The following is a 25,368-nucleotide window of genomic DNA, read 5'->3' as shown; positions in this document are numbered from 1 at the left end:
TACATGTTTTCAAGAGATAAGAAAGGGTGTGTAACACTTGATTGCATTTACTGGCTTCATTATTACTGGAGTGTTATAGGTACTTTTCACCCTCAGACTTCGAACTTGGTATTTCCCCTTCCTTGATTGCTCTTCCCACAATTAATCCCCTCGTCCTTCATTTCCATATGTCTTAATCACAATGAGGCATTGCCTGTGCAAGCTATCAATTGCCCTTCCCCACTATTACCACTCTTCACACTTCCTTTCTCCCTTTTCTGTTTTATATACCTATTTATATTTTACATATGCACACACACACACAATAAGTAATATATAGTACTGGTAAATATGCATACGTGTATATGACATGTATAAATGTAAACATTACTGCGTGCACGCGCACACACACACACACACACACACACTTTCCCACATACACATATGGCTTACTGACCCTGTTAATTGCCTAGCTCCCCTATTAGAATATAAGTTCCATGAAGTCAGAAGTTTTTCTCTGTGGTTTATTAGTGTATCTTTTAGATACACCTAGAATAGTGCCCAATGACTGAATGAAATATCCTGCATCATTCGTGTATGTACACACATATAAAATAAACTAGATAAGTAATGACCGTCAGTGGTACAATCAAAATCAAATTACCACATTTTTAAGTCTCCTTGATGAAATATTATAAGAGCAGGAACTCATTTTGTTGACATTATAGTATCATTATTTCTCGCAATTCAAAACACCTATGTATTAGAAAACTATAAGTAATATGATTTTGGAAAAGTATAGCTGCCATTCTCCAATGACTTTCTTTGTTGTTGTTAAAAAATAACATCTGATAGGTATCCCTTGCATTCATTTTCACATTGTAATGATTTCCTGGGAACATGCCAATACACTGGTTTTAAGTGTCCTGAACTTTACAAAATGTATCAGGATGCTACAGATGTTCCACTACCTCTGTTGAAAAACTAATTTTTAGCTAGTTTATTGTTAATTTCCCATTTGAATATAGAAACTGTACTCTGATGTACGCAACCAATATCTTTTGGTTGTATGTAAAAAGGCAGGAAGAGCTTTATTCTGTTGGTTGGGTAAAGTTCCCTCCCACAGTGTTTGGTATGCAAGAAGTGTATCAAAACAGACACTTTTCTGTGAGATTTTACTTGCAAATTAAGCTCTGTAGACTGATTTGCTTCCTGGTTCCATAGTGTATTTTTCTTTTCATTAATTCACACTGCATCCATATTCAACCTATTGTTTGAGAGAGTCTTTTAGAATTCTTAGGAGTATTGTTGAGATGGGCATAACGTATAATATGTTATCATTCTAGAACTTTGGAGTTGCTTATCTCTGTTTATTAAAAGGCTTATTTCCATTTATTGGTCTGTCTACTAATCAGAAAACAGAAAGCTAGCCTTTTCTGTGGCATAGAAAACTTTCATGTGGTTGGCTTAAAAAAAAAAAAAAAAAAAACAAAACACAAAACAAAACAACTCACATTCTCTTTGGTTACTTTACAATGAAAGCATTGTCTTATTTTCCTTTATTACCTGTAGGCCCAGTGGACAGTTGGAAAACTGAATTGCCCTTTCTGTGGGGCCCGTTTAGGGGGCTTTAATTTTGTCAGCACTCCAAAATGTTCCTGTGGCCAGCTTGCAGCTGTACATCTCTCTAAGAGCCGGACCGATTATCAGCCAACACAGGCAGGCCGACTAATGAGACCATCGCTGAAATACTTGTCACATCCTAGAGTTCAGTCAGGTTGTGACAAGGAAACTCTGCTGACAGGTGGCACCTCCAAAAACAGAAATCACAGGCTTTTAAATATGGCCCAAAATAATAATGGCCCTGGAAGATTAACAGAAGCACTCTGCCTGGAGGTACGGTCAACATATTTTCAGATGAAGAATGAAAAACTGCTCTTCAAAGCATCAGATCCAAAATACCAGCTTTTTGTTCCTCAGCTTGTGACGGGCAGATGCACTACAAGAGCTTTTCATAGGAAATCACATAGTTTGGATCTGAACATCAGTGAGAAACTGACATTATTACCCACTTTATATAAAATACATAGTAAGACTGCTGCCTGTCCCGGGCTAAATGAAACACAGCCTATTCACCTTTCAGGCTTGCCTTTAGAATCTAGTAAAAATAACTGTTCCTTTCAGATTTCATCCAATTTTGATCCTAATATGCTGCTGCAAAGATTTTCAGTGACTCCCCGTGAGACCCAGACACAAAGAGGAGGAGAATTTCAGTGTGGTCTAGAAGCTTCCGCAGTGTACACTGACCATGCTAGTTCTAACAACCTGACTTTCCTGATGGACCTGCCCTCAGCTGGTCGGAACATGATAGAGGCCTCGGACCAGGAAGAACACCTCTCTCCACTGGACTTCCTGCGCTCGGGCACTTTCTCATTGGGTGCCATTAATCAGAGGCTCAATAAAAGAGAAAGGGGCAAGTTGAAAAATCTGAGAAGGAAACAACGAAGGCATGAAAGATGGCTACAGAAGCAGGTAATTTTTTTGAGAGTTTACTAAAAATTCTGTATTACTAATATTGTGCTCTGGGGAAAGGAGCTAACTTTGGATACCTATATTATAAAAACATGGTTTTAATGAGTATTGAAAGGACATTTCTGTCTAGGTAAACTTAATAATCATGTACCTCTCTTATGATTGACAGATATAAGCCTGTCTCTGTGCTCACCTATGTTTAGAAAATGTCCTTTTGTGAGGTTTTCCCAATTCTAATATTTTACGCAAATATTAATCATGATATTGAGATGAGATTGTCATATTATTTTAAATTTATTCATGTTAGGATTGTTTACGGCAATTTTATTTCAGTTTAAGTTGAAACAAAACAGTTTTTCTAATTAAATCCAATCTAGTGCCAAATTCATTGACTTTCATCACTTTTAGCTTAAATGGATATTTTCAAGGAGCCTTATGTAATTATGTGCTCACATGATCCAGATATAGTTTACTGTGCTAAGTTATGAAATTCGTTTTGATAATAATTGACCCTTACTGTAATTTTATAGGCAAGTGTGCTGCTCTATGGTTTAAACTTCTGTCCCTATAATGATTTGTTCAAAAGCCGTTATGTGAAGGCACTGAACAATACATTGCAGGTGCTGAGGAGACCAATGGAAGCCAATGGATGAGGTGCTCATGAAAATTTGAAAGTTTGAGGACCAGTATTTTCTATGTAAACTTTTTTCAAAAATTGCCTTTGTTATTTACTTGTTCATAATAAATAGCAATCCTTATTAATCAGTATGTTGAATATCAACAATGTCCTTAGAGCTTAAATATAGAAAGCTGCAACTGTGCATAATAATTCATTATTTTAAACAAGCGAACTTGTTGTTTGTGATTCTAGTCATAGATTGAATACAATAAAATTACTGTGAGTGCTTCAATCAGGTTAATTATTTTTCATTGTCTGGTTGGATAGTGTAATTATAGGTAATTACTACATTTTTGACTGGATGCTGACAAGAGGATTGCAGTTTGATTTATTTGCAAGTGATGGTGTAATGTGGCATCAAGGCATATATTGTAGATTGTAAAAAAATGAATATATTTTAGCACCATTATAATATACTTCACAGCTTAATTTATCGAAGCTGTAAAATACAATATTTTTAATTGAAAATTTGACTTAAACCCATAGATACATTGGAGATGATAATATGTTAATATTCAGAAATAATACCTGAAAAATAAGGTAGAGAGCTCTAAAATAATAATTTAACAAATAGAAATTTAAAAGAAGTATAATTATACTTGCTCTGTACTGTAAATATATGCAGACAACATCCTTGCAATTTAAAAAATGTGTTTAGTTTTTAGGCTGGGTACTTCTGAAAAGTTGATCTATATTACCGATTCCTTTCAGCATAGGAACACTCTACTTCATACAGTTTAGAGCAAAGCAAGACCAACATCAGTGGGTTTTTGTTTGTTTGTTCGTTTGTTTTTATGAAGTTACTTTTATTCCTTCACATACGTGTATTTTAGCCAGCCTGCCTGGCTAATGGATCAGAATGAATGAATTCTAGTCAGATCTGTGACACTTCAGGATAGGGGGTAATATGGCAGGACCCTAAGAGGTTTGGTTGGTTGCACAGGAGCTATAGGCAAACAAATGCCGATAGATCGTCCGCTTAGCTGTAGCAGCGTGGAAATGACAGTTAGTGATGCGAGCACACACCATGGTTAGAGCCAGAAAGAAGAAAAATTTTCAACTGTTTTGCTAAGTGAAACAAAAGGATAAATCTTAGAAAGATTTAGTATTTGAGATAAATTAATGGGTTAGCTATTCAGTTCATTCCGTGTTTAGTAAAGAGTAGTTAGTTCTGTAAACATTTATCAAATATGTGTTTCATATACCATGCCTTTGAGTAATGACTTCATCATGGATCCTGCCCTTTTTTAAATAAGGAAGATAAGCATACAAGATATAAAGGCAAAGTTATCCGTTAATGATAAATTTTTTTAAGTTTAAAATAATTCATTGGGAAATCTAGATTTCTGACTTTTATTTGATATTTTTAATGATTTTTTTCACAAGCTAGGCATCTTTATGTGGCATTTACCTAGTGTTAATGACACTAGAAAAAGTTATTTAAATTTTTGAAGCTTTGGGGTATAAATGAGACTAACATTGAAACAGAGACTATAGCCAACTTACAGTGTTTTATTCAACAGATGTTAATTAAACATCTACTTTGGGAGAAGATAGTGCTGAGCGAACTTGGTTTTTTTATTCATCATAGTCTTTTTGAGTGTTTTGTTTTAGTTTTTGTAATTATTATGCAATAAAATTGATTTATTCTTGGCATATAGCTCTATGATCTAAATACACAGGTTCATATAACAGCCACCATGATGGGGATACAGGATAGTTCCATCAACCTCAGAATCTCTCTTCTGCCTCTGTAATTGTGCGTTGGTTATATGTTTATAATCATATCTTTGCCCTACCTCTAATCTCTGAAAAACACTGATTTGTTCTCTATTACTTTAGCTTGTCTCTTTGATGATGTTATAAAATAATAATGTAGTGTTATAAAAAATTAGAATCATGGGGCGCCTGGGTGGCGCAGTCGGTTGGGCGTCCGACTTCAGCCAGGTCACGATCTCGCGGTCCGGGAGTTCGAGCCCCGCGTCAGGCTCTGGGCTGATGGCTCGGAGCCTGGAGCCTGTTTCCGATTCTGTGTCTCCCTCTCTCTCTGCCCCTCCCCCGCTCATGCTCTGTCTCTCTCTGTCCCAAAAATAAATAAATACATTGAGAAAAAAAAAAAATTAAAAAAAAAAAAAATTAGAATCATATATAACCTCTAGAGACTGGCTTCTTTTACTCAGTACAGTTGCCTGTGAGAGCCGTCTAAGTTATTTCATATATCTACTGTTTGTTCTTTTTTATTGTTCAGTAATATTCCATCATTATTAATAAACCAGTTTGTTCACCTGTGATGGCAGGTGAGTTGTTCCAGTTGTTTTGGCAATTCTGAGTAGAGCTGCTAGAAGCATTTCTGTTCTTTTTGTGTGTGTGAACCTCAGTTTTTTCATTTCTCTAGGGTAAATACTCAGTAAGATTACTGGATCGTATGGTAAGCATGTATTTAACTTTATTGGAAACTGTCAAATTGTTTTCCATTTTGGAAATGGCTGTACTCTTTTGTATTCCAAGACAGGATGTATGGGAATTTGCTTTGCTGTCCCTCCTCACTAACACCTGGTAGTCTCACTATTTTTTATATTGTCATAAGTAGATAGGTAGTTGTATCACATTGTGGTTTCACTTTGGAATTCCCTAATGGCATTTTCCTAATGATGTTGAACATTTTTCATGTGCTTATTTGTCCATTTGTATATATTGTTTAGTGAAGTGTCTGTTTATTTTATTTTATTTTTTTTTTAATTTTTTTTTCAACGTTTATTTATTTTTGGGACAGAGAGAGACAGAGCATGAACGGAGGAGGGGCAGAGTGAGAGGGAGACACAGAATCGGAAACAGGCTCCAGGCTCTGAGCCATCAGCCCAGAGCCTGACGCGGGGCTCGAACTCACAGACTGTGAGATCGTGACCTGGCTGAAGTCGGACGCTTAACCGACTGCGCCACCCAGGCGCCCCGTGAGGTGTCTGTTTAAATCTTTTAGTTATTTTTATTTGGGTTGTGTTCTTTGTGTTGAGTTGTAAAAGTTCTTTGTATAGTTTGGATGTGAGTTTTTCATTGCTTGTGTGATGTGTAAAGATTTTCTCTGAGTTTGTAGCTTGTCTTTTCATTCTCAATATTTTTTTCCTGTAAAAACATATTTAATTTTGATGAAATCTAATTTCTCATTTTTTAAAATCAGTTATGCCATTGGTGTCGTATCTAAGATCTCTTTTGCTTAACTCTAGGTTATAAAGATTTTCTCCTTTGGTTTTGTCTAAAAGTTCTATAATTTTAAGTTCCCCATTAAGAACTAGGATTCATTTTGAGTGTATTTTCTTAATACGGTGTAAGGTTAGGTCAAGATTTATTGTTTTGCATAGAGATGCTCGATTGCTCCAGCACCATTTGTTGAAGACACTGTCCTGTGTCCATTGAAATGTTTCTGCAGCTTTATCGAAGATCATTCGGCTGTGTATGCGTGGGTCTATTTCTGGATTCTCTTACCTTCAGTTCATTTTGGGGTCTCTCTCATTGCCAGTAGTTTTTTGTCTTAGTTATCATAGCTTTATAATAAGGCATAAAATAGGATTCTAGAATTCCTCTAGCTTGTTATTTTTCAAACTTGTTTTACTTATTATAGTTCCTTTGACTTCACATATAAAATTTAGAATTAGCCTGTTTATGTTTACAAAAAAACCTTGTTGGTATTTTAATTGTATTATATGAAATCTACAGATCAACTTCAGAAAACTGAAATCATTACTATGTTGATTTTCTTAATCCTTGAACGTGGTATGTCTCTCCTTTTATTTAGGTCTTTGATTTCTCTCATCCACATGTTTGTACTTTTTATCATTCAGAACTTGTGCATGTTTTGTCAGATTTATACCTACTTACTTTTTGGTGTTATTCATTTTTAAAAATTGTTGAAAATTGTGTATTACTAGTGTACACAAACACAATTGTTTTGACTTTGTGTCTTCTTATGTTGAAGGTACAGATCTCTGACATCTTTTATCAGATTTATCTCTCAGTATTCATATTTTTTATACTGTTGTTAAATGATATTGTTTTCTTAAATTTCAATTTCCAGTTGTTCATTGATAATATGTAGAAATAAAATTGAGTTTATATGTTGATCTTGTGTCTTAGAACTTTTCTAATCTTACCTAGTAGGAATAGTAGTCATTTTATGGATCCCATTGTGTTTTCTACTTAAATGATTATATCTGCAAAGAAAGACAGCATTACTTCTTCCTTTCCAATCTGGAATTTGTTTCTGTTTTTTTGTGTTACTAAAGCAGCTAGAACATCCAGCACAGTACTGAGTAAAGATGAGGAGAACAGACATCCTTGTCTTTTTCCTCGTATTAGGATGAAAGCATTCAGTCTCTCGTCATTAAGTAACATGTCAGTTTTAGGTGTTGTGTAGATGTGCTTTATAAGGTGGAGGAAGTTTCCTTATATTCCAAGTTTGCTAAAAGTTTTAAATGGATGTTGAATTTTGTCAGGTGTTTTTTCTGCATCAATTGATATGATTATGCATTTTCAGTATTAGTACCGATTAATCAATCAGTCCCACAGTAAGCACCACTTAATTATGTTGTATTCTAGTCCTGTATATAGCTGGATACTACTTGCGATATTTATTTGTGAGATTTTTTTTTTTAACCTCTGTACAGGAAGGATATTGACCTGAAGTTTTCTCTCTTTTTGTACTGTCTTTGTGTGTTTTGGTATCATGACAGTACTAGCCATGTAAAAAGAGTTAGGAGATAATCTTTCCTCTTCTATTTCCTAGAAAATATTATGAAGAATTGATGTCATTTTTTCTTAAATATTTGGCAAGGAAACTTTCTGGACCTGAAGATTTCTTTTTTGGAAGGTTTTTGACTAGTAATTCAATTTCTTCAGTAGTTATAGGACAATTTATGTTACCTGTTTCATTTTGACTACATTTCAGTAGTTGTTTTCAATTAATTATCTAAGTTTGTATTGTTGAAATTATGTGTTTAGTATTGTTCATAATATTCCTTTATAATTATTTTAATCTCTCTTGGGTCTGTAATGACATCTTCTTTTTAATCCTTACCATGCCAGTTTGTTTCTTTTTCTTTTTCCTTTTTTTAAATTTTATTTTAGTTTTGCTAGAGGTTTATCGATTTTATTGATCTTTTCAAAGAACCAGCCTTGGGTTTCAATTATTTTTTCTATTGTTTGCTATTTTTAAGTTCTTAATTTCTACTCTTACCTTTAATATTGTCTTCATTTTCCTTGCTTTGACTTCATTTTCTTTTCTCTTAGAAAAAAATACTTTGTGATAGAAACTTACCAAGTGGAAAATTTTTTTTCTCATCTAAGCATTTAATTCTGTAAACTTCCTTTTAGTTACTGCGTTACCTACATCCTGTGACTTTTATGTTGTATTTTTATTATAATTCAGTTCAAACCATTTTCTAATTTCCTTTGAGACTTCTTTTTTGGCCCACCTTGTTGGTCTAAGTGGTTAGTATGATCATGAAAAGACTGAAATACTAGCATTTTGAGGAAATTAATAAAAAATTTCTTCCTTGGGAAAATAGTTCTTCCTGTCGGTTAAGGGAAGGTAAAGCTGTCTCTCGTATAGTTGCATAATATTTTTTTTTTTTAATTTTTTTTTCAATGTTTATTTATTTTTGGGACAGAGAGAGACAGAGCATGAACGGGGGAAGGGCAGAGAGAGAGGGAGACACAGAATCGGACACAGGCTCCAGGCTCTGAGCCGTCAGCCCAGAGCCTGACGCGGGGCTCGAACTCACGCACCGCGAGATCGTGACCTGGCTGAAGTCGGACGCTTAACCGACTGCGCCACCCAGGCGCCCCAATATTTTTTAATTTAAGTCTATGTAATATGAATAAAAGAAAATATCTCTTAAAGAGATGTCTTTAAGACCCCAGGAAGTTATTGTGAAAAGAGAATTTACCTTACCTTTCTGTGGAGTGTTGTGCATGAGAATATAAAATAATTTACCAAATATCATGGTTTGTAATAAATCATTGAACTTCTACAATGACTATGATATATTGTAGTCATACAACATAATTATTTTAAATGAGTTCAGACTCATTTAATAGAATTAAATTAATTAAATGAGTTAAGACTACTTGTATTATTACAAAGGTATGATTTAGACACTTGGGAGAATAGAAGCCAATAAATTATATTAAGGACCTGCTTATAGTTTATCTAGAAAAGATATTTTCCACAAGGTACTAAATTTCATTTTCATGGATTTGTCACAGTGATCATTTTGAACTTTGCATAAATTTCAAAGGAGTTCATTTAATCATTTACACTTCATTTGTCATCTTCAAATTATTCACAAATCATATTCCAAATACATATTTGGTTGTCTCTTTAAAAGAGGAATTTTTGCATATCTGAATTACAATAGTAATCCACCTATTGAACAATTATTCCCAATTTTTTCTCTTTGTCCAGCAGAAAATTAATGGTTTATTGACAGAAAAAGCCTTAGTAATGAAAATCTGACATTTAGAATTACATGCCACAGATCTTATTGGTTTCATTAAACATAGAAACATAGTCACGAAATGGTCTTTTAGGAAAGAACATCATGACTTTTAGTTATAGGAAGACAAAGTAGTATTTATTTCTCTGTCTACTTTGTGCAAATTTATTTTTTCAGTTTAAGTTTGTCACTCTTCTTTTTCTTTTTTTATTGAGTTATAATTAACTTACAGTGTTAATTTCAGGTGTACAATATATGATGCAACAATTCTATACATTACTCAGTGCTCATCAAGATTAGTCTACTCTTAATCCCATTCACCTATTTCACCCATTCCCCACCTACCTCCCCTCTGGCAAACATCAGTTTGTTGTTTGCATTTAAGAGTTAGTTTTTGTTTGTCTCTTTTTTCCTTTGTTTATTCATTTGTTTTGTGTCTTAAATTTCACATATGAGTGAAATCATACAGCATTTGTCTTTCTCTGTCTGACTCATTTCACTTAGTATTATACCTTGTCCATCCATGTTGTTGCAAATGGCAAGATCTCATTCTTTTTTATGGCTGAGTAATATTCCACCATGTCTGTCTGTATGTCTGGATACATATACATACACACCACATTTTACTTATTTATCCATTTATGGATGGATGTATACTTGGGTTGTTTCTCTGTCTTGGTTCTCATAAATAGTGCTGTAGTAAACATAAGGGTACATATATCTTTTTAAATTAATGTTTTCATTTTCCTTGGGTAAATATCCAGTAGTGGAATTACTGAATCATATGCTAATTCTTTTTTTGATTTGCTGGGGAGCATCCATAATGTTCTCCATAGTGGCGGCACCAATTTGCATTCCCAGCAACAGTACATGAGGATGCCTTTTCCTACATATTTTCATCAGCACTTGTTATTTCTTGTCTTTTTTACTTTAGCTGTTCTGACAGATAGGAAGCGATAACTCTTTGCAAATTTTATTTGCATTTCCTTAATGATTAATAACATTAGACATCTTTTTTTCTTTTTTTTTACATTTATTTTTATTTTTGAGAAACAGAGTGAGACAAAGCGTGAGTGGGGGAGGGGCAGAGAGAGAAGGAGACACAGAATCTGAAGCAGGCTCCAGGCTCTGAGCAAGCGGTCAGCACGAATCCATGAACCGTGAGATAATGACCTGAGCCAAAGTCGGATGCTTAACCAACTGAGCCACCCAGGCGCCCCATATTAAACATCTTTTTATGTTGCCTGTTGACCAACTCTCTTCATTTTATTAGTGTAACAACATTTAGGGCTTGCTCAATAAGTTGATACTTCTACATTTGTTCTACCTTCCAGGAAGTCACCCTCAACTGAGAAAATAAGATACAAATAAGTTGTCAAATAGGCATTAGCAAATACGTTAACTTTGTTTTCTTGCCATTTCAATTGATTTCAAAATACAGGTAAATGAATAACTGTAGATAGAGCAAAAGTATGTAGAATTGATAATTCCCTTATCTTAAGATCTAAATTTTCTAATGCTTAGCACAATACTCTATGCACAGTAGGTAATCAGGGATTTTTTTAATAAAAACTTTTTTTTTATTTTAGCATAGTTTTTGGATTTTTTATATAAGTTGTGAAACTAGTACAGAGAGTTCCCCTATGCCAACACCTAGTTAACCCTATTATTAGTAACTTACATTAGTATGGTACATTTACAATTTAATCAGTATTGATATATTATTATTAACTAAATTTTATATTTTATTCACAATTCTGTAGTTTTTATCTAAAGTTCTTTTTTCTGTTCTAGGATCCTATCCAGGGTACCACATTTTATTACATTTAGATACCATGTCTCATTAGGCTCCTCTTGCCTTTGCCAGTTTCTCAGACTTTCCCTGTTTTTGATGACCTTGACAGTTTTGAGGAATGCTGATTAGCTGTTTTGTAGAATGTCCCTCAAATAAGATTGCCTCATGGTTTTTTCATGATTAGACTGGAATTATTTTTAAACAATTTTTTAAAGTTTATTTATTTTGAGAGAGACAGAGCATGAGCAGGGGAGGGGCAGGGAGAAAGAGAGAGAGGGAGAATCCCAAACAGGCTCCATGTGGTCAATGTGCAGAGCTCAACATGGAACTGGGACTCATGAAACCATGAGATCATGACCTGAGCTGAAATGAAGAGGCGGATGGTCAACCAACTGAACCACCCAGGTGCCCCTAGACTGGGATTATACATTTTGTCATGGGTCCCCAACACTACCTCGACATTCAGTGATTCACTAAAAGTACTCACAGCACTCACCCTATAGTCACACCCACATGTGTGTGTTATTACAGTATAAGGATACAAACCAACATCAGCAAAGGGAAAGGTGCATGGGTCAAATTCGGGAACAAACCAGATAGAGCTTCCAGGAGTCCACTGAGAGATGTAAAATGAATCTAGTTCTTCCATCAACAAGTTGTGACAACGTGTTCAATGTTGTATGCCAGGAAATCTTATTATAGAGTCAATGCCCAGGGTTTTTATTGGAGGCTGGCCATGTGGACACCTTCTGCCTGGAACATACCAAAATTCTGGACTCCAGAAAGAAAGCAGATAATCAGCATAAACCATATGTTTTTGTTTAGACATTTGAAGCACAGTGAGCCAGTCTTATCAGTTAAGGTGATGAGCCCTCCAGAAATTGAAATACTCAGATGTCAATCAAGGGCCAACCTTTTAAGTGTAGATAGATATGCTACATTAGCACTTTTCTGTACATGGGTTTTGGGGAAGAAGACCACAGAGATAAAATGCTGTTTTCATGACATAACACATCTTATCAAGGATATATACTACTGACATGACATCAGTACTGATGCTAGCCCAGGAATGGGGGAGGGGGAATAATAATTATCACACTTACATATCCCTTATGTATTGCTGCTTGTAACAAATAACCAAAAACATAGTAGCTGTAAACAATATAGTTTATCATCTTATAGTTCTGGAGGCCACATTCTGAAAATGGATGTTATGGGGCTAAAATCAGTATGTTGAAAGGGTTGCCTTCCCCCTAGAGGCCCTGGGGTGGAATCTGTTACTTGGCCTGTCTCTGTTTCTTGGTTTGTGTCTTCCTTCCAGCAGCAGCATCATTCCAACCTCTGTTTCTTCTGTCACTTCTTCTCGTTGGCCTATTTAGGGGCCCTCGTAATTATACTGGCCCACATGGAATATGCAAAGTAATCTCCCCATTTTAAGGCATAAGTTGATCACAACTCCAAGAGTCCCTTTTGCCATGTAAGATAACATACTCAGAAGTTCAGGGATTAGGACATGGACATCTTTCGGGAGCCATTATTTTGCCTACCTCATGAAGCTTACTATAGGCTGGGTATTTTTCTGAGCTCTTGATTTCATCTAATTTTACACCATTTTATGAGATAAGTTCTATTGTCAACATTTTATGGATGCAGTAACTAAGTATTGGAGAGGTTAAATAACTTCCCTAGGCCCACAAACCTAGTATGTGGCAGATGCAGATCCCAAACTCCATGCTGAAAAGTGACCTCTCAAGAAAGATTTCCCATATGTTTTATCATTCTTAGATGATTAAGAAAACATTTTATCATATACCTTAATTTTTCTTTCATCCTTTTGTTCATTTAACTGGTATCTGTTGGGTAGATGACTCTTGGCCAGAAGCTATACTAAATATTGAGGTTACAACAATGAATGAAATATGATTCTTCAACTCAGGGACCTTTGAGTGAAGGGGGAAGGCACATATGAGTATCAGTGATCTTTTTCTTATGCATTTGCAGAAATGTCATATCATCGTGATATTTGGACAACAGCTTTTTAAATCCAGGATTGTTTTGGATTTAACAAATGTTGGATTTAACAAACAGACCTTGAGATACACTGAGAATCCCAGAGCAGTCCCAAAGAAAGTAAGCTTGGTTGGGGAAGGGTAGGAAGATTATGCAGAAGTGAGAAGATTGATGGCATAGAAGAAAAGAGAAATGATTAACTGAGGAACAGTTATGAGGGAGTGGTAAGAAACATATGTTTGATTCTGAAGATGCCATGTGGTTGCTGAGTAATTTTAGGTTAGGTCCACAGTAAGAGCTGAGTAAGTAATTGCTGAGTACATGAATTGAACAAATAAATAATGTAGCCAACACTTTACGCATGGAAAATAATTTAAGGGTCCTGGCTAACATTGGTTCCTTAACCCTAATCGCAAGTTGGAATCCTCTGAGGAGCTTTGAAAAACTGCCAGTGCCTGGGCTCTATCAGGTTATACTTCAGTTGGTCTAGACTGGACATCACTATGTGTGTTTTTGTATGTTAAAATGTATATACATACAGTATATTTTAATTTTCAAGTGATCATGATGTATAGCCAGAGTTGAGAACTATTGGAAAGAAGGGAGATCAATAAAGAATTTATTAACAAGAGCGACGAGAATTTATTCTGATGGATATTTCAGAGGAGAGGCAGCTGGCTAGAACCAGACTGAGGAGGAATTAGATCGAGAAGCATATTGGAAAGGACAAGATACTTTGATCTTATACCTTCTAACACCTAATATAGCTCCTTGCATATAGTAAAAGACAGTACAAATACTTATGTCCAAGTGACATTTAATATCTTCACATAGCTTTTCTTAGCCTAGTAATGAGAATGAGAGTTCTAAGAGCAACCTGAAGGGAGGGAGTGGAATGAAGAGTTTCTGGCTGTGAGAGTGATGGTAGCAGCAGTTAGAAGTTACTGAGCCTGGGGCGCCTGGGTGGCGCAGTCGGTTAAGCGTCCGACTTCAACCAGGTCACGATCTCACGGTCCGTGAGTTCGAGCCCCGCGTCAGGCTCTGGGCTGATGGCTCGGAGCCTGGAGCCTGTTTCCCATTCTGTGTCTCCCTCTCTCTCTGCCCCTCCCCCGTTCATGCTCTGTCTCTCTCTGTCCCAAAAATAAATAAACATTGAAAAAAAAAAAATTAAAAAAAAAAAAAAAAAAAAAAAAAAAAAAGAAGTTACTGAGCCTGAGTGTATGCTAGGTACATTACAAGGTGTTTTACTTGTATCGCCTCTTTCCCATGAGCTGGTAGCTTGCCGGAGCAGGAGGAAGCTCTGAGGGAGGCAGGCTTTGGACACTAGAGAGGAGCATGAAGGCACTGACTTCCCCAGGCACTGATGGGAAAAGGCAGTGGGGTATAAGAGAATGGCAAGGAGGCATGCTATCCTTTCCCAAATTTTGTGTAAGACCATTTGGAAAAAGGAGAAAACAGAATCATCAGTAACCTAGTCCCAGAGTGACACTTAAGGAAAATTGGAGCTTATCACGTAGGACTGAGCTTAGTCTAGGTGTGTCGGGTGAATAGATCTAGACTGTGTCTTCAGTTCTTCTGACCTCTTGTGCTCTGGGAAGATTGTGCCTGGTTTTCATTCTAAAGCTCCACATTTGGCTTCATTTACCACATTAACCAAAGTGGTTTATACACAGTCCACCTGTTGTCCCTTATTCCATTTCTGTACTAACCTATTTTTTTTTTGAGATGACAATTTAAGAATTTAAGTACCAGTGTATTCATAGATATATACTGATTTTTCTTTTAATATGCCAGGACCTGGATGAGACACATGAAATAAAGATTGTGTGTGTGTGTGTGTGTGTGTGTGTGTGTGTGTGTGTGTGTGTGCACGCGCACGTGCGGTCTAGGCCTTGGGTGTAAAGACTAGAACTTTTCAACTCATTATAAAGATAACTGATGGTCATTTTACAATAGAGCTCTCCATGGAGTTTGCTGGGGCTGTCGTCAGGCATTCTACCTCAAGTTTGACTTCTACTAAATCTTGCTTTCTTTCCCTCCACAAGGATATTCCCTAATAAATATCCTGCAAATTCCATCTCAGGATCTGATTCTCAGAAAACTCACTCTAGAGCAACTGGTCACACAGGTCTATGAAGCTTACTTCTCTAAGGAAGGGGGGAAATAGGTCCTACAGTACCTTTGATTTTACACAAAGAGAAACTTGGGCTGAGACATGAGAGGAGGCTCCCCTCCATTAACAAAGCCTAAAGTAGTCAATCCATGTACTAACCTATTTTTTAAAACCATAGGGCCTTCTTGTCCTGCTCAAACTTCCTTGGAACTGCACAGTGCTGAGACATGTGTCACCCAATCTTCTCATATTTGAGAACGTCACAATGTCAGCTTCTCCTTGTCCCCAAACTGGGGATGTAGCTGGAATCCTCTCCCTGGCTCTGCATGACCAGTTTGAACTGCTGTCACCTGGGCTTTCTTTTACAAAGTAATATTTTAAAGGTAATTTTCAGTTTCAGAAGCAGCATAACATTGTTAGAGAAAATGCATAAAACTAAAAATTACATTGACATATCAATCGTTTAAATATCAAATTGAATAGAGTGGTTGCCTAAGAAGGGAAGGGAGAATATGATCCAGGGTGCTGTATAGGGAGCTCCAGCTCTATTAATTATGTTCCTAAGATGGATAATATTTTTCACAGGTGTTATCATTTGTTTTATTTTTTTTAATGTCTCTAACATTGTGTAATACAATTGAAGCATCAATTATAAATCATAGCATCCTAATGATGTCATGCCCTTTTTATTCATTTTTTTTTTTTTTTTGCCTCAAAATCTTAAACCATTCATCTTTGTTCTTGTTTTAAGGCTAGAGGCTACAACAGATAATATAGGCAAGTAGTCTTACCTAATAGGCTTAATTTTTTATAGTGCTTGTCTAATATTCTATCAATAAACATTGATTAACCAAAAGCAAAACTTTCTGCAAAAAAATAACTCTATATCTGTATTGAATTAAAATAAGCTTTTCCACTCTAATAATTGTGCTTTTATGACCCTCTCTGGAATGCTAGTTTGTAAAGGCTATATGGATCATCTAGTTTTCCAACACCAGAGGGCACCAAATTTCCTCTTGGAGCGAAACAATCAGCCATTTCTTTCCATCAAAGAATTTCATCTACTTGGGTAGAGTATGGAATGGCATAAATTTTAGCTTCTTGTCAAATCAAAACAGTAGAGAATTTGTGCTTTGTGAGAAGGAGTTTACAAAATAATAGGAATGCTTTCTCTTTTTGCCATCAGCTAAGAACCTGTCACTGTTTGTAGTAAGCTGCTTTTCAGTGGTATTTATTATGTTTATTAGAGGGAGTAACACAGGCACTCTGCAATAATATTTAGGATAAAGTATTTTGAAGGAGCTATGGATACTCCATATATTTTGGTTTAAGTTTCAGGTGGCATGTCTAGTTTTCTGGAAATGTACATGGCCCTAAATGCAGGATAAAATCAGTGGCAAATGTTGTGCTTCAGTGTGGAAGGGGATGCTGGCTCAGGGAAGTGAAATGATATAAGCTAGTAGATGACAGTGAACTGTTTACACCTTAATGTTTGGCAGGGTTTTGTTAACTTGAATCTGATAAATCATCTTTCCCCTATTCTTGAATGAAAGAAAATTCAGAACAGGGCCATACTAGCCAGTGAGTTCTTTTGACTAAATTTTTTGGCCAGTTGAACATTTAAATCTATTTTGCAGTGTAAGTTAAATTACTTAAAATTACTGGATCTTTCTTTTTCCCTTGTATCTTCAGGCACAGCAATTAATCATCTATGTTGTCTAATCACTAACAATTACAAATGAGGCAATTTCCGCTATCAAGCAGCAGCACAATCCAGTAGGAAAAATACCAAGCATGTATTTTAAGGAAATCAGGGTTTGAGCTCCTTCTGTGTACTTTGATGGTGTATTAGTTTCCTAATGTTACTCTAACAAATTTCCACACATTTAGTAACTTCCAACAACGCTAATTTATTGTAGCTCTGGAGATTAAAAGTCTGAAATGGATCTCACTGGGCTAAAATCAAGGTGTTGGTGGGTTTTATTACCTTCTGGAGGCTCTAGAAGAGAAACTATTTTGTTTGTTTGCCTTTTCTAGCTTCTAGAGTCCACATTTCTTGGTTCATGCCTACCTTCCATCTTCAAAGCCAACAGTGGCTGGTTAAGTCTCTCTTAAGATGCCATCTCTTTCCTTTTGACTCTTCTGTTGCCCTTTTCCCATTTAATGACTCTTTTAATTTACATCGGGCCCACCCAGTTAATTCAGGCTAAACTCCTTATTTTAAGGCCATCTGATGGGAACTTTAATTCCATCTGAAGTCAGCCTTTTGCCGTTTAACATAACCACAGGATCCAGGGATTAGGCTATTGGCACCTTTGGTTGGAGGAGGAGATTATTCTGCCTACCACAGATGGTTTTAGTAGAGTTTAGGAGTTAAGCCAATCTTGAGAGAAAAGGAGTAGCTGCTTATAGGTCTTGAAAGCTTGGGGGGAAAATTAGTGTTTTCTCTGACCTTCCCTGGAGTTTTCCACATTACTCTCTTCTGTAGTTTTCTTGTGTTTCTGAAGATTAATGTGTTTTCGTGGCATAATTAATTAATACAGTATTAGACATTACTACCATAATTTGGCTAAAGTGATTATTAGTCCTTCAGGTCTTCCCTAAGTTGGGTGAAGGGTCATCAATTTAGATGGAGAAGCAGGATCAGAAAAAGTAAGAGGCGCAAGGCATTTTTAAAAAAGGTTGAGTGGCCCTGAACATGGAAAGCAGTTTGAGAGCAAGAGCTAGTTAGGTAAAAGGTATGGTACTGAAGACAGCATTAATCTACCTTACAGCATTGCCTGAAGCCAGGAACATCCAACAATAAACCAGATCTTCTTGGCACATAAATAACACCCAAGTAGTAAGAGACTATAGCAATATCTCAGGCTACTAGAGTCCATTTCAGTCCATAGAAACATACCACAGGTGTATTGATGATAGAGACAACAGCTTTCCTGTAGGATGTCCATTTTAGTTTCTTGTACTTAGTAGCCTCCTAAGTACCCTAAAAGACCAGTTTTCCTAATGTTTTTTATTTTTTTTTTTAAATTTTTTTTTTTTTCAACGTTTATTTATTTTTGGGACAGAGAGGGACAGAGCACGAACGGGCGAGGGGCAGAGAGAGAGGGAGACACAGAATCGGAAACAGGCTCCAGACTCTGAGCCATCAGCCCAGAGCCTGACGCGGGGCTCGAACTCACAGACCGCGAGATCGTGACCTGGCTGAAGTCGGACGCTTAACCGACTGCGCCACCCAGGCGCCCCTTTCCTAATGTTTTTTATACTACTTTGAAACAACTAAGTGCCATGTGAAAAGAAAGACAGTCATGATTTCTTCTCAGATAGTGTAAATCAGAAGGAGACTGCACAAATGTGCTTAGTTTGATAAGGAAGAGTAAGTTCTCTTTCAGTTAATTCATTAGTTATCTAGGTCTCTAATCATTATGCTAAATATAGAAGCTAGAACTTTGAGTTAGCCTTTAAACTAATTAGTAATAGTTTGGGGGAATAGTGCATGTTGTGATATGATCAAGAGTTTCGGCTTACTCAGAAGTGAATTGCTGAATTCTCCTCTTCTAGGAGGTTCTGAAGCATTCTCTGCAGTCCCTAACTTTCATGCAGTGCCATCATCTAACCTAGAGTAAATGAATGTGTTTACTATTGGGGTTAAACTGAAAGAGGAAAGAAAGAAAACAATGTGCCAGCTCATCCAAGAGAGCAAAAAGCCTTTGTAGCCACTATAGGTATGTGTGAGCCAAAGAGTGCTAAGTGACTACTTTCAGTTTTACAATATTTTTCTATTTCGCAATGCTTAGATTTTATCAAAGTTCAGGGCTGCATACTTTAGAAGGAAAAAGTCTTCGTACACATTTTGTACGGCACCTGGTAGGTGATTGTTGTCATACTGAATGCCAAAACTTTCCTTTCCACTAAGGAATAATAAATATGGAGAATATAATGGTTTCCTTTTCACAAGGATCCCAAAGCATGAATGTTTATACTTTTAGCTTTATTTAATGTTTTTATTTTTGAGAGCCAGTGAGAGAGAGAGAGAGAGAGAGAGGGAGGGAATGAATGAGCTGAGCAGGGGAGGGGCAGAGAGAGGGAGACACAGAATCCAAAGCAGGCTCCAGGCTCTGAGCTGTCGGCACAGAGTCTGACGCAGGGCTCGAGCTCACAAACGGTAAGATCGTGACCTGAGCTGAAGTCGGACGTTTAAACAACTGAGCCACCCAGGTGCCTCTATATTTTTAGCTTTTGATACAACTTGATCTCAGTAACATGTTTAGGGAAGAGAGAGAGAGATTTTAATCTCTCTAAATAGGTTTTCTTTATGCCTGAAAGAATTACAGTATTGTGGTTGTCAGATGCTCTGGACCAGCTGCATCAAAATCACTAGGGGAGCTTTTTATAATTCCTTCGACACTCTAGTGTCCTAAGTCTGGGACAGGTCCTAGACAGTTTTCTAAAAGCACCCTAGGTAATTCCAGTACACCAACTTGCTAACTCTTAGACACTTGTTCTAAAGTTGACTGAAGTTGAAGTTCACACATCTCCCCTGATATCAGTAGACTACATCTATAAAAAGTCATAAAATTGATATTGGTGGGAAAAAAGCTAACAAACCTTCTTAAATGGTATGTCACATTTAAAGGATTGATTTCAAAGGTAATATTTTTACTTTGGAGTCAAACAATGGTAATGATAATGATAAAGCAGCAACAGTGAACGCTTACATAGCACTGTCTCTGTGCCAGGCACTGCTTCATTCCCTTTAGTTATATTATTCACTTAATCTTCATGGCAGCCCTCTGAGGTACTTACTTCATTATTGCCATTTTACCAGGAAAGGTTAGATATCTTGTGCAATGTCAGCCAGCTAGTAAGTGGTAGAGCTGGGATTCGCACCCAGGCCTCGAGGCTTAGGAATCTGTGCTCTTAATCACTGTGTTCCATCCACTGCTCTCCATTTTATCTCATGATTCCTTTAGGCCTTGGAGCGCCATGTGCGCAAGGCAAAGTAGTGTAGTAGGGCGGTTTAAAACCATGGGCCTGTGGGCACCCTCTACAGCACTGGCTAGGTAATCACTTAGGTGAATGCCTTACCCTTTCTGAGCCTGGATTTTCTCATGCAAAAAATAAACTTTAAAACACGTTCTTTGTAATATATTGGTGAGACTAAATTTGGAAATATTTACCAAATATTGAACACGTGCATTTTACTTAAGGAACACCCAATAATTGGTAGCGGTCATTATCATTATCATTATTGTATTTGGTTTTGAGGTATCAAACAGTCAAGAAGCCTAAAAAGTAAAATATTTTGGCTAACGTGACTGGAATTCATTGACCGGTTAGATTTTAGCAGTTTTAGAGCTCTATGGATAATCTAGGAAAGAGACCCAAAAAGTCTGTAGTTTGTTGTGCAGAGATAATCTAGATGGACCAATATAAAGCATCACTATTTTTAAAGACTTGTGTTTTCTATATTCAGCAAAGATGGTGTGTTGTAAAAGCTAAAAACAGAGATGTAAGCACCAGGACACAGGTGATTTATCCTTAGGCACTGTCTACTTCAGGGGATCACCGAAAAACCCTGGGGGGATTCAGTGGGCGTTCCACTATTATGTCTCCTGAGAAGATTTTGGTAACCAATGCTAAGGACTCCCAAGGAGCAGAGGATGTAACTGAGAAATATAGCCTTTGGGCATTTCTTGGTATCCTTGGTGATAAGCTGCATGATTTCCTTTATGTGAAGTCATCTTGCTCCGGAGCAGTAGGGAGGGAAAAAAAAAAAAAAAACTGCCAGGACTTAACATCTTACTTAAAAGTTATTTTTCTGAATGCTGGTGCATCTGAGGAGTTAACACAGCATTGTCACACCACTACCTGTAGAAAGACCTAATGTCCTTAGGATTTCCTTTTGCTTTTATCCACCTTCTATACCTTTTATACCTTCTATATCTACTTTCTCTTGTAACTCCCAGGACTACCGTTTATTACAGCAATACGTAAGTTTCTTCTAATTTGGACTATTTCACTGGCCTCCCAGCTATTCTCTCTTCTTTTTGAATTTACATTAATTTGTTTGTAGCTCCATATTTGTTGCTTTTACTGTCATATTCCCAAACCTCTTTGAATCAGACTGCCTACAGCATAAATGAATATCGGGGGTGCCATTCCCTGCCTTTGCAGATCTACCGTCAGTTGTATCTGACTTTCCGTCCATGTACCCTATGTTCTAGCCAAGCTAGACTGCTTACTGTACTCTGAAATTTTCTCACCTCTTAGCTTTATTTTGTCGTTTTGCCTATTTAGACTGTCCTCCTGGAACCAGAGCATCCCTTTGAAATGCTAACCATCTCTTAAGGCACAATTAAAAGAACACTTTTTTCCCCCTCCTCAGTCTTTCTTAGTTATTTAGGCAGAAATGATTTTTCCTTTAGCTGGAACTCCCCAAATTTGTCTCATTCCCTCTCTTATGTCCCAGGTTCCTGAAAGTCAGTGAAAAAAATGACTAAACTAAACTTCTTTGGGTCTTCCTTGTATAACATCTAACACTGTGCTTTGCATACAGACACTCAATAAATAATTATTGAATGAATGGATTAATCTAAGAGCCATTTAGCGAATTCTTGTGAAAAGGAAATATACTGAAAACTTGACATCATTTTGAGTAATTTCATCAATGCACCCACATACTGTATATTTTGTGTTAGGTGACCTTCAAAAAGTTTTGAGACTTAAGAGCTTTCTTATATCCACACACTTTTTAATCCTGAATATACATGAAATGATATAAAATTATTGTTACAGTAGTTTGTTGTATGTTATAAAAAGCCTTTTCTTATATTTTGATCTTGTATTTCAAGTTCCAACCTAAATATATGTTACTGAATTATTAACAGAGAAAACAAAGACTGTGTTTGCTACATTCTGGGTTTTTTCCTTGTCTTTTTAAAATACATGAGCAAGTATTTAGAGCACATAAATACTACTTTTGGAGAAGTAGGAAATAATGTATTGCTTTGTCTTTAACATTTATTATGTTCATTAAGACTACTTTACTAGTTCTCTCTTGCTATAATGCTGCCTCAAAACTCACTGACTTAAAATCACATCTTTTTATTTGTCCCCAAGTCTGTTGACTCGCAGTTTAGGCTAGGATCAGCTGGTCTCTACTGACACCAGTTTTGCCCATAGCATTTGGCACTTAACTTGGCCTAAAAGGACCAAGATGGCCTAATATGTATCAGGAGGTTGAGGGTTTTTGAGGTTTTCCTCTTTGTCCGTGTCGTCTTTTATCCTTAAGGATTTTCATATGGCAGCATCGCCTTCCACGATGGCTAAAGTGAAAGCTGTAGACCACTTGAAATCTAGGCTTGGAAGTCACAGAATGTCCCTTCTATATACTATCGGTCAAAGCAGATCATGAGGGTAGATCAGATTCACAGGTGGACAAACAGATTCTTCCTCTTGATAAGAGGAGCAAAAAAGTAATATTGAGAAGGAACATACGGCCACGAAAGCAGTTATTAGGGCCACCTTTGCGGACAATCTGTATTACATGTATTGTGCACTTCAGAATGTTGAAAGTTAATCCACACTTGTCTTTTGTTTCCTCTAGAAGACTCCACTGAAAACTGGTTGCATCCTAAGTATGTACCCTCTTATGACTTTTGCCTTTTGGCTTACATGGATTTTTCTAGAGAGATTTTGAAATAGTACTTATATTCAACTCCCCTTCCCCAGAGTCCTATTAAATTCATCAGGAGTTGTCCTAGTCATTAGAATTTTTAAAGAGCTTTCTATGTCTATGTTATTTTAAAAATGTGCAGCCAGGATTTTGAGCCACTATCTTAGTGTTCACTGTATACTGCTCATTATCTCATTTTTCTTTTAAAGTGGGCAGTGCCTGTGCTGGTAGGTCAGAAATTAGGTGAAACAACTGACAAAGAGCAGTTTGTTGACTTATTGATTTTCAAATTATGCTTCTAGTTTAAAGTGATGTGAAGTACTAAAATAGGAAATAAGACAGCCAACACAGATAATCTGTTTAAAGAAACTGGAAATGAAAGACATTTAAAAAATTGAGGAGCGTTATAGTTGTAAATAGCACAGTGGGCCACGTTTCGCTTATGGGCTCTTGTACGCACTGTCCATGAACTGATAGACGAATTGCATGCAAGCCTCTGAGAGGAGACTTTAGATATTCTCTCTCACCCAATATACATTGGGTGAAAGCACCAAAATCTCTGAAAGAAAACTAATAGCATTGGGAACTGAAAGAAAAAATGGTTCAGGAGCCCTAATGAAGAGTGCAGAGTCACAGATGTTATCGCTGAAAAGGCCCACTGGAATTATGTAGTCTACCACTCCACCTGCCTGGTTCTTCTTCGCCACCACTAGAATTGAGACTGACTGTCCTAAATAATCTCCTTACATTCTAAATGAATATCCTAGGCCCTTTCAGAAACCTTATCATTCGTTGTGGTTTGTATTGAGGGGAGGCAGCATAGCATACTGGAAAGAGAACCAAAAGTCCTAACAGACTGAGATTTGAATCCTGGCTCCACTGACAATAGCAGTGTGGTCGTACAAGTTCAAACACTTGTATGCGTGACCCTGGGTTTCTTTTACGTGTTTAGAGTCTCATCCACAAAAAGTAAAAAATTAGATGGGTAGATGCTGCTAACATGTCTCTGTCTCCCCATTTGTTAATCAGCTAGTAAGGAGGGTTTTTTCCCCCGTTTAATTAGAGATTAATAGCATGGTCATTGGCAGTACTATGATCTTAAGCTTTCTAACTTTATGGTCTTATATGCCTTTCTAAATAGCAGTAACCCTTTGTCATTTTACTATAACTCTACAAGTATTTTTGTTTAAGTTATTCCTTTCAAATGTTATGTCAAAATGATAAATGGGGAAAAAGCAGGGTATAAAGGTATGTTTGTAGAGAATTTCATCATAATTATGAAAATTGTTGGAAGAAAACATACCAAAACATTCCAAGTCTTTACAAAGATCTTTCTCTTTTTTTCTTCCAAATATTTAAAATACACATAGGGGCGCCTGGGTGGCGCAGTCGGTTAAGCGTCCGACTTCAGCCAGGTCACGATCTCGCGGTCCGTGAGTTCGAGCCCCGCGTCGGGCTCTGGGCTGATGGCTCAGAGCCTGGAGCCTGTTTCTGATTCTGTCTCCCTCTCTCTCTGCCCCTCCCCCGTTCATGCTCTGTCTCTCTCTGTCCCAAAAATAAATAAACGTTGAAAAAAAAAAATTAAAAAAAAAATAATAAAATAAAATAAAATAAAATACACATAGATTCGGGGTGCCTGGGTGGCTCAGTTGGTTAAGCGTCCAACTTCGACTCAGGTCGTGATCTCACGGTTCATGGGTTCAAGCCCCACATCGGGCTCTGTGCTGATGGCTCAGAGCCTGGAGCCTGCTTTGGATTCTGTGTCTTCCTCTCTCTCTGCCCCTCCCCGATTCGTGCTCCCTTGCTCTCTCTCTCTCAAAAATAAATAAACATTTAAAAAAATTTAAAAAAGTAAATTAATAAAATAAACATGGATTGCTTCTTTAACAAGAAATAAACAGTACACACACACCCTCCTTAATGTTCATATATATTTTGCCGAAAGTAGCCACACTTTGAAACAGGTTTATGCACTTATTTTGTGAAAGAGGTATTTTTTAAAAAAAAATTTTTTTAACATTTATTTATTTTTGAGAGAGAGAGCATGAACATGGAAGGGGCAGAGAGAGAGGGAGACACAGAATTGGAAGCAGG

The 25,368-nt window shown here is 36.8% G+C and overlaps 1 protein-coding gene across 3 annotated transcripts in view; it reads left to right on the top strand.

Moving 5' to 3' along the window:
• Positions 1 to 25,368, top strand: part of RNF180 (ring finger protein 180) — a 211,586-nt gene that overhangs the window by 52,619 nt on the left and 133,599 nt on the right. For all 3 annotated transcript variants that reach the window (XM_086700073.1, XM_086700079.1, XM_086700077.1), the window contains one exon: positions 1,552 to 2,511. In XM_086700073.1, the coding sequence (XP_086556199.1) occupies positions 1,552 to 2,511 (960 nt within the window). The remainder of the gene's footprint in view (positions 1 to 1,551; positions 2,512 to 25,368) is intronic.

The sequence above is a fragment of the Puma concolor genome, chromosome A1, assembly GCF_028749965.1.
Source record: "Puma concolor isolate L17-30 chromosome A1, mPumCon1.1.hap2, whole genome shotgun sequence".
In the NCBI taxonomy this organism is placed as follows: domain Eukaryota; kingdom Metazoa; phylum Chordata; class Mammalia; order Carnivora; family Felidae; genus Puma; species Puma concolor.
This window is presented reverse-complemented; position numbering and strand designations above follow the sequence as displayed.